The following is a 10,182-nucleotide window of genomic DNA, read 5'->3' as shown; positions in this document are numbered from 1 at the left end:
TCTCTCTCTCTCTCTCTCTCTCTCTCTCTCTCTCTCTCTCTCTCCAGTCATTATAAGTGGCACTATAAATACACAAGCCCATCTACAGTTTACACTACAAAGTACAGCCCAAATGTATTGACTAGCAGTTGTTGTGGCCACTGTACTGTGGAAATACAGATATGGCCTATGCTAGTTTGTTTTGGGAGTACGCTTTGCATTGCCTTGGGAAATATTAATCTTTGTGTGACTGTGAATTTCCTCATTCACCAACGGAAAACTGCTGCCTACCAGGATGGAGAGAGAGAGAGAGAGAGAGAGAGAGAGAGAGAGAGAGAGAGAGAGAGAGAGAGAGAGAGAGAGAGAGAGAGAGAGAGAGAGACAGAGAGAGACAGAGAGAGACAGAGAGAGACAGAGACAGAGACAGAGAGAGAGAGAGAGAGACCTAGACAGAGACAGAGATAGAGCCTTTAAACATGTGACTATTATTTCAGGGGGAGGAGGAGTGGTCAGACCCTCCTCCGTGCTCCAGATACATACCCCCTGGCTCCCCAAACACCAGCCGGAACGGAAAGTGAAACTCTTTCAGTTTCCAAACACCAAAAGTCCAGTTGCCAACAGCTAAACTTTTCTTCTTGTTATTTCTCTCCTGAGTTCTAATCCTGACAAACCGGTTTACCACAGATGGTCATTGTCAAAGAAATCAAAGAAAGACAAACAGAAGATTTTCCTCAGTTTTCCAAAGGAGCTGAATTGACTTCTCCAGGGAGTAAACAGAGGCATTTACTTCAACTGAAAGGTACTGTGAACCAAACTATCAGGCTTGATTAGTACAAGTATTATTATCCTGTGAATCGTACTCTTGATCAGACTCCCTTGGTATTATTCGAACTGACCTTTATGCAGAAATGCAGGCAGGTGTAGGCCTACACAACAAAGACATGTGTATTGTGTATAGAGGCAAGAGTAGAGGGGAAGGAAGGGAGAGGCAAGCAAAAAGGAAGCCAGCCTGATTAGAACTGCGTGTACATAGTGCAACATGACCACATATTCACTGTTGCAGTGTTGATACAACACTAAGAGAGTTGAATTCAACACTCACATAGTTTTTCCTACTTTCTAAGTGTTGAACTAACATGTAGGCAGAATGTACTGGGCATTTTTTTCTGTTGGCAAACTTTTAACTTGTGTAATGTTGTGTTATTTTCTGGACATTTCAACATTTCAACTGAAGCCCACCTGGGAAACTCCAACTCCCATTGTCATTGTGACACAGCACTACAGAGCACACATAGAAATTGCATTTATGAAAGGGGGCAGCCCCCAATGGCGCCCCAAGGGAGCAGAGTGGTGGGACGGAACCATGATCAGGGTATCTCAGTCATGAAGGAGGATGGGGGGAGAGCCCTTACTCTCCCCACCAACTTGGCGGGTTGGAAGTCGAACCGGCAACCTTTGGGATGTACTGTAAGTCTGAAGCCCTGAACACTGACCCATGCCCTTTTGACTGTCCTGTAAATACTCTGACAGAGATATAAATACTGTGACTGTGAAAGTTCTCTGGGTCCAAATAGGTTTAGCAAGCAGTTCGAGTCCGGAGTTAGACGTGAATGCTGATGGTTGCCCTATTCTGTCCCAATGACCTGCTTCGTCAAAATGAGCTACCAGCCTGATCACCACCCCTTGCCGTAACCCCTAATCCAGCAACGACTTGTAGCTCAGCTCGACGGGTATGTCATATCATCAGGACATCGGTTCAATTCCTAACAACGGCAGATTGGTAACCATTGCCAATAACCAGTACAGCCCAACAGTGAATCTGAGAGGCAGAGTTCACAGGCCCAGGGAGAGAGGGGGCTCAGAATTTGGTCCCCATTACATTGTATGTATTGGGTGGGGGATCCTTTCTGAATACTTTACCCTGGCCCCGGCCAGACCTGTCAGTGGCCCTGTACCCCAATCTTCCTCCATGACTGAGGAAGGCTGGTGTACCCCTAGCATGATGCTGACTCCTCATGCCATGCCATGCCAGTTGAAACGTTAGCCTGCCCCCAAGTGAGGTATAAATACTTTTTTTGTCCTGTGCTACGTTGGGCTGTGTCTCAATGACCTTTTCAACTGTAGCTTTTACTTTCACTTTCATCTTCAGGGCCAGTTTTGGGTTTTTTCCATTGTGACTTTCACTTCCATGCTTTCACTTTCAGGCATAGTCAACTAGAGATGCACTGGATCCTGATTTTTAGGATCCTGCTGGATACTGGATCCAATGCTTAAGATCCTGCCGGATCCAGAACCGGATACCGGGTCCTACGAAAGGGTTGAAACACATAGCCTACTCGCACACGTGGGCCCTTTTTATTACGTTGGCTCAAACTATTTTTTAGACTTATTGGCTTACTGCCACACTGCCTGCACTGGCCGCTTCCAAAGTTCTTTCACTCCATGCAGCAATTGGGGTTGTGAAAGACTGACTGAAAAGCCTAGGCTACGTAAAAAGTAGAGATGCCCTAGATCCTGATTTTTAGGTAACTGCCGGATACCAGATCCGGATAGTCTGAAAAACCCTATTTACCCTGTCGGATCCGGAACCGGATCTTGGATCCTGTACATCTCTATAGTCAATTGAGCCCTTTGGCCTTCCCACCTCCCCACCACCACCTATCGGCTTCTCTGCGCTGTCCTCTGTACTTGTCGAGGAGTGACTATTGTGTTGTGTTTTCATGACAGTAACATCATCCAGGGCGTAAAGATGATTGCCCCAGGCACACTTTCTGTCCAGCCAGCAAGCAATGAAGTTAACAGCGTTCAAGACATCTACAATGAACCAGAAAATTGTAAGTATAAATCACCAACTGACACTCTGTGACTTTTGTATTGGACTGAATAGTTGAAGTCAGATCCCCGTCATGTCTTGCCGGTATAGCGCTGTTGTGAATTAATGAAACGGCAATACATACTTTTTCCTGTAAGTGGCGGTATCATTATATCTATGAGAATCATAGGATACCGGCACAGCCATTATACCATTATAACCTCTCTGATACTGGCCCAAAACAGTAGCACGCAGGGTTAGGCCGTGGCAAAAGGCTAAACATGGCATCTGTTCATATGTTGTCCACCCTCAGTTGTCCCCAATAGGCCCTATGCCTCTGGAGGAGTGGCATGTAGTGTACATCTATCTTTGGTCTACATTTATACCTCTTCGCCATAAGTTGTCCCTAGTATGCCCCTGGTCACTGGTGACATCTAGAGCTCATCTTAATATGCGACCTTGCCTCCTCCACTTGCCTCCTCCACTCGCTTCTCGTCATGATGACATCACTGACAACAGCATTATATTTCAATATCTTGCAAAAGCTCAATTGTAGAGTATTTTTTCTCATTTGCAATTGGGATGGTGAATGAAAAACAGTCCCTCAAAAGTTGTTGTGACTAGGCTGACAGCTGGGAAACTTTATCGTTTTCTCCACGGAGGAGGGGCCAGGAGGCGGGACGAGGAGACAAGCGCAAGTGGAGGAGGCAAGGTCGCATATTAAGACGCACTCCTAGTGTTCTATAGGCTATCTATGGCATTTTCCCTCAGTTGTGCCGATAGCCAACACCAGTGGTCGAGTGGCAAGTTGCATTCTCTATCTATGCGGGCTGTAATGATACACTCAACTCACAATTCGGTCCGTGTCATGATATTTGACCTGCGATTCGATACACCCCAAGATTTGTTTTTAATTAATTAATTTGCTTTGGACCCTGAGTGATTTATGTATACCCACAGATCTAGATTAATAGTTTAATCTGGGTCTGTGCGTATATCCCCTCAGCTGTGACTAGTATGCATGTATTGTTCTGTATCTATGACTATGCGGGAAGTACTAGATTGAGTTGGACCCTCAGTGATCTCCGTATTGACCCTTTCAGAATCGACCTCCTCATGAATGCGTGCGCATCGTTGACTCAAACATAACACAGATGTTTTAAGGGTTTAAACGCTGTATGTAAAACTGGCTGTGAACACACACACGCACAGACAGTGCAGACCCTAAAGAGAGAAAACCTGCCGTCCTGAAGCGTGTACGTTGATAAAAAATATAGATTCCGAAAAGTACACTTGCTATGCTATTTTGAAAGGGAAGAGGCTGTTCCAGAATCATAGGAGATGTTAGTTGTTACAAGACATTAAACTAATGACTGGACTGAGGGCATCGTCAGGAATGCCCGTGTCTGTGGTGCCCACTGCATATCTGAAGTTAGCGTGACCATCCGTTAGCTTATTTCAGAAAAAAACAACGAGTTGCTGTACAAGTGAACGGTGCATGGTCGATTCTGATACAACGATGCGTGCGCAGCCAGATTAAGTCATATCTGTTTACAAACTCTAAACGGGTCAATATCCCCCTCAGCTGTGCCCAGCATGCCTCTGGATGAGTGGCGCCTCCTGCTGCTTGGGAAGAGCGGCACAGGCAAGAGCTCCTCCGGCAACACCATCCTCAACGAGGAGGTCTTCAAGTCCGACATGAAGCTGTCCCGCGTCACACAGTTCTGCGAGAGGAAGACCAAGATCATCGGTGGCAGACGGCCTGTGACGGTGATAGACACGCCGGGTCTGTTTGAGACCAAGCGTTCGGAGAAGGAGGTGATCCGGGAGATTCTGCAGAGTGTCTCCCTCTACAGGTGTGTAGATCATGCAATGTGTCGTTCTACAGGTGTTTTACCTGTATCAAAGAAAGTGGATGTAACCAAGAAGCGCCATTTTGTTTCCTTTCCGGTATCCACTTTATGTCGGGTGAACGCCCCTTTAGGAGACCTTCGGAGAATCAATGAAGTCCCCTTAGCGCTGTAGATGGCGGTAGCGCACGTCTTGCGCAAACACCTCAAAAAGAGAAGAAGAAGTAGGGGACAACGCCCCCTTAGGAGACCCAACTTGAGCACACGCTTTTGCGTTGAGTGGGCGTGGTTTGCGATATCTTTGTTTGATTCAGTATTTTTGCCTGTATTATCTACAGGTGCACTGTGTAGGATGGTGGCCACAGTAGGTATTGCAACTATGCTGCTCATTGAAACTCTGTCTACTGCAAAATTTTATATTTTCATGAATATTTACTTAATGATGAACTAATATTTACTAGTAAGACCAAAGTAAAGTAAGTTTTGCAGCTAAAAATGATGGTGGTGGTAAAAAAAATTATGGTGGTGTTAAGTAATTGTGAAAAAGGTAACATTTCTGAGTGGGCTGCATGCATTCTGTAAATAAGCTACTAAAATAAAATATTACACAGAGTGCGTTACAATATGCGGCCTTGCCTCCTCCACTCATGCTTGTTTCCTCGCCCTGCCTCCTGGCCCCTCCTCCGTGGAGAAAACGATAAAGTTTCCCAGCTGTCAGCCTAGCCACAACAACTTTTGAAGGACTGTTTTTCATTCACCATCCCAATTGCAAATGAGAAAAAGACTTTACAATTGAGCTTTTGCAAGATATTGAAATATAATGCTGTTGTCAGTGATGTCATCATGATATATTACTCCCTGGTGCTGTAGTTGCTTTGGGTGTGTGTGTGTGGTCTAAAGAAAGAAATACAAAATAAAGTATAATGAGGAATGAATGACGAAGTTCGCCTCGCTTGGCCAAATTCGCGTCTATGTGTCCCTACCATTCGTGACAAGGGCCTTCAATATAGGCTAGGCCTACTTGTACTTACTTACACCAACAGCCAATGCAAAGCGATCTTATTAATGGCCCATATACAAATAATTATAATGTTATACCAGTAAAATTATTGTTATTATTATTTTTAAATTATTATTATTATTTATTATTATTATTATTATTATTATTATTTATTATTATTATTATTATTATTAATATTATTATTATTATCATCATCTTCACAGGCCGGGCCCGCATGTCTTCCTGGTGGTGATCCCCATTGGACGCCTCACGCAGGAGGACAAAGACACCCACGACCTGCTACAGACCACCTTTGGCAAGAGGGTGAGTATGGAGACAGCTTTGGACCAACATTCAAAATAAACACATGAACTCGGGTGCGGTTGCAGACTAACTAAGTTGCTAGCTGGTTAGCAGTTACGAGAAACACATCACTGGTTGATTCCAATCCTGGCACTGTGACTCTTGACTGTCTTGTCCGTGAAAAGTAGGCCTACCACATGCTTACTAATAAATTTGGCGTATTTAGTTACTCACTTACTTAATATGTCTATTTAGCCTACTTAAAATGTTCAATATGGTAGTTTGCTATCACAATGAATATAAATCAAATATCTTTCACAAATATGTGTCTTTGTTCAGAAGCAAATTGCATTTCATTTTCCTTGACTTGTGCATAGGCCTATGAAGAAAGTGACAAAATCTGACTTGACTTGACTTGACTTGGCTACTCTCGCATTCATAATTCACGACGTAAAAATAGGCCTACATGTAAATAATGTTAACAAAAGCATCTCTATTGGTACACCGGTCACCTCTACTCCACTCCATCCAGCCGTTCAGTATCTGCTCAGACATAAGCACTGCATGTACAACTTGAGACACATAGAATGAACAAGCAGTATCCCGACCAAAAAAAGCAAGATTTTTCAATAGCTTCTTCTCTGCTACTGTCATACTGATGGCAAATCAAACGATCTGACCAACCTCAAGATTTTTTTCTGCATCTGCCCTCTCTTTTCCTGGACCACTTTTTAATGTCTTTTTTCTTTTTTTTATTCATTGACTCAGAGGGCCTGCACAAGAGTTACAGTGTGCCCGGACTACTACTGTAGTTTGTGCACAAATGGCAAATAAGAAACTTTGACTTTGATACTTGTACTGTCTCCACAGGTCTGGGACTTAACCATCGTATTGCACACCTGTGCTGTGTCCATAGGAGAGGGCAGTACTCTATTTGTGGTACACCTGTACTGTCTCCATAGGAGTGGGCACTAATCCATTGGTGGCACACCTAATTGTATCCATAGGTGTGGGACTTCACCATCGTACTGTTCACCCACGGCGATCAGCTGGACGGCAAGACCCTAAATGACTTCATCTCCAACGGCGACGAGGAGCTGCGAGAGTTCCTTCGCAAGTGCAGCGGCGGCTTCCTGGTCTTCAACAACAAGGACATGGCCAACCGGGAGCAGGTGTCAACTGTTGACCTGGCCTTATAATACTGCCATACAAAGACAAAGTGCAGTAACAACATATTTAGTCAAAATTGAGATAAGACTGAAAATGGTCTTCATGACACTTCCTTTATCATGTGACAAAGCCTTATGGTCCAAATGTGTCCTGTTTTAGAGACATTGCTTTGTCAAATTTGCACAAACTACGATATCCAATACCAATACTTTTGAAGGTGTTTTTCTCAGTTTCAGTGTTGGCGTAGTTACTGCACTTTGCCTTTGTAGGGCAGAATAGCCTACAATATAACAATCCATCCCATCCATATTCTTGGAATACTTAAAAAATATATTGATATATTATCCACAACCGGGAGCAGGTGTTAACTGTTGACTTGGCCTTATAATAGCCTATAATATAATAATCTATGCCACCACTATTCTGGAGTCCTTCAAAAAAATATTAGATGACCCAGCTCATCCCCTATTCTCTGAATACTGTAGTCCCCCCTCAGGACTCAGGTGCAAGATACCGTACAGTACTTTAAAACAAATAGAGCCTGAATATCTTTTCTGCCAACAGGCGTTCAACTGTTAAATAAGTTAAATTCAGATACAATGGCATTACTGTAAGGCATGCATATTCATATAAGATACTGCATGTGCTGTATGTACTGTATGTATTCTATGTCTCCTGAACGCAAGACAAATTCCCTTTATTCATTTATATCAGGTAGCCAAGCTTCTGGAGAAGGTGGAGACCCTGGTGGCCCTGAATGGGAACCAGTGCTACAGGAACCACCTGTACCCCGCGGGGGAGAGGAGGATCAGAGAGCGGCAGGAGATCATCTTGGCCGAGAGGGACCAAGAGCTTGCGCAGAAGGAGAAAGGACTCGAGAATCACTACAAGGATGATGAGCTGGAGAGACAGAGGAGAGCACTCTGGAGGAAAGCAGAGGTGGACGCTAGGAAGAAGGCAGAGGGCTGGTGGGGGGCGTGGAGGCCGGCAGACATGTCCGCCAAGCTCCCGGCATTAGCATTAGCCATCCTGTTTCTGCTGGTTGTGGTTATTTTAAGCCTTATTTTTGGTGTAACAAGCCTACCCATAACCAAACCAATTGAGAGTAAATAATTACTGAACTCGCACCTCACATTGAAACCTGTAGGAAACCTGAACATGAACAAAATATGGCATCAAAATCGTTACCTGGCTTTCAGATAACATTTTAAAAGATGCCATAGTATTGTATACAAATTGTACCTGTACAGGTTTTTAATTGATAATGAATATCAAGACACACCAAGAATTTAAAATATGTTGTGTTTTTGGGGAAATTGTGTTCACAACAATGCACAACCCATTCCAATGTGATCAATATCTCTTTTATTACCTCAACATGTATTTACACACTTTCATTTTACTATGAAAAAACTACCATAACCACTTACAAAAGATATCTGAAAAAGAGCAATCACAGTTTGCAAGTTGCAACCTGGACCCCTGACCAACCCTAGATGCAGAGGATGTAGGCAGGGTGGTTTTTAAAAAGACCAGTCATGACGTCAGCTAATTGCCACGTAAGCCGTGGGAAAAATAAAATATATACATGTGAATCATAAAGAAAAAAACAATGAATGAATAGACACACCATACCCTGCGTGACAGAAAATAAAATAAAAGATAATCATAATAATAGCATTTCCATACAAGTGTCATTGTATTACAACCGACTCAAATAAAGCAATTCAATTCCAATTCCTCATTAAGGCCGCCAGGGTGCACCGTCTGAAGCGTGAAGATCCAGAACGCCTCTCTCTGTAGCAACGTGCGGTCCCTGTCACCCCCCCTTCTGTGTTGATTGACCAGCTCTATGCCCTGGAATCTCTAAGAGCATATGTCATGGCCCATATTAAAATGCCGCGCTACTGGGGATGTTGTGTGTGTACTTACTTAAAGAAACAGGGTCATAGTTACTTGGCCCTGTGAAAGAGGTTGGACCTGGTATTGCAAACTATGATCACTGGTGCCTGTATGGCTTTGAATATGCATTTCTGCTGAATAAATTGTTCACAAGGAAAACATTTACTTATTCATTTATTTAATTGCATGTGAATGGTCGCACAACACATTTCTGAATGAGACCCACTACGCTGACTTCTGCACTGGTGCCGGGCAGCTTGTTAGTGCCTGGTGTGGTATATAGGGGAGAGCAGGGAACAACTTAACGCGGGGCAAGCAGACACACTGATTTTTTTATCCTCCAAACACACAGGTCAATTTCTGTGCCCCTCCACCCCCACCGGTGGGGCAAGTTGGAACATTTAACCTCCTCCACCTCTTGTGTAAATTGTAAAAGAGTGGTACGCCACATTTTGGGAACACACTTGGAGTGCTCACTTGGTTCCTTTGGTTGGCTCATTGGATGTGTAAAGAAAGGAATGCGCCAACTCAAATGTATCCTATGGACATTGACCTAAAAGCAAAATTTGTTGTTCCCCTCTCTCCCCTACATGATTTGCAAACCTGCAACCAGTCACACAGTCAGATAGAATACGTGGCATTCTTGGTCAGCTGCCAAGCACAGAGAGCCAACAGAGCATCTGCTCTAATCGTAAAACAAACACTGCTGTAGATTACAGTGGCCAAGGCTCTGGGCACAAGCAGTGCTGCTGACGGTTTTGTCTGGACCCGGGACAAAGTCATCTAAAAGGACTCCTCCCATCCAATACGTACAACGTAATGTAGGAACCAGTTCTGGGCCCCCTCTCTCCCTGGGCCCAGGACATTGGATCCCTTTGTCCCCCACATAAAAAGAAAGTAAAAGAGTTGAGATATTTACAGACATTTCATCCAATGTGTTCTCAGCCTGCATGTAGGCCTATGCAGAGTTCTGCTCACAGTCTGTTTTAAGTGCCACCATGATAGTCACCATTTCCCAATGTCAAGTGTTCTACAGTAGCCTTGGTAGTTTGTGAAACGCCCAGTGATTGGATCAACTCCATTCATTGGAGTATCCAATCACTTGACGCTTCACACACTACCAAGGTTAGAACACCAGACATTGGGAAATGTTTGGAATCATCCAG

General features: G+C 43.9%; 1 protein-coding gene across 1 annotated transcript; it reads left to right on the top strand.

Annotated features, from left to right (window-relative positions):
- The first annotated feature begins 502 nt into the window (after positions 1–502).
- On the top strand, positions 503–9,178 carry LOC134461791 (GTPase IMAP family member 7-like). Its single transcript, XM_063214641.1, has 6 exons — positions 503–778; positions 2,707–2,813; positions 4,377–4,647; positions 5,866–5,965; positions 6,952–7,116; positions 7,829–9,178. The coding sequence occupies exons 2-6, from the start codon at positions 2,729–2,731 to the stop codon at positions 8,225–8,227; spliced, it is 1,020 nt and encodes a 339-aa protein (XP_063070711.1). The 5' UTR covers positions 503–778; positions 2,707–2,728; the 3' UTR covers positions 8,228–9,178.
- The last annotated feature ends 1,004 nt before the right edge of the window (positions 9,179–10,182 follow it).

The sequence above is a fragment of the Engraulis encrasicolus genome, chromosome 2 (genome assembly GCF_034702125.1).
Source record: "Engraulis encrasicolus isolate BLACKSEA-1 chromosome 2, IST_EnEncr_1.0, whole genome shotgun sequence".
Classification (NCBI taxonomy): Eukaryota; Metazoa; Chordata; class Actinopteri; order Clupeiformes; family Engraulidae; genus Engraulis; species Engraulis encrasicolus.
The sequence above is the reverse complement of the archived record's forward strand: the minus strand, read 5'-3'. Positions and strand labels throughout refer to the sequence as shown.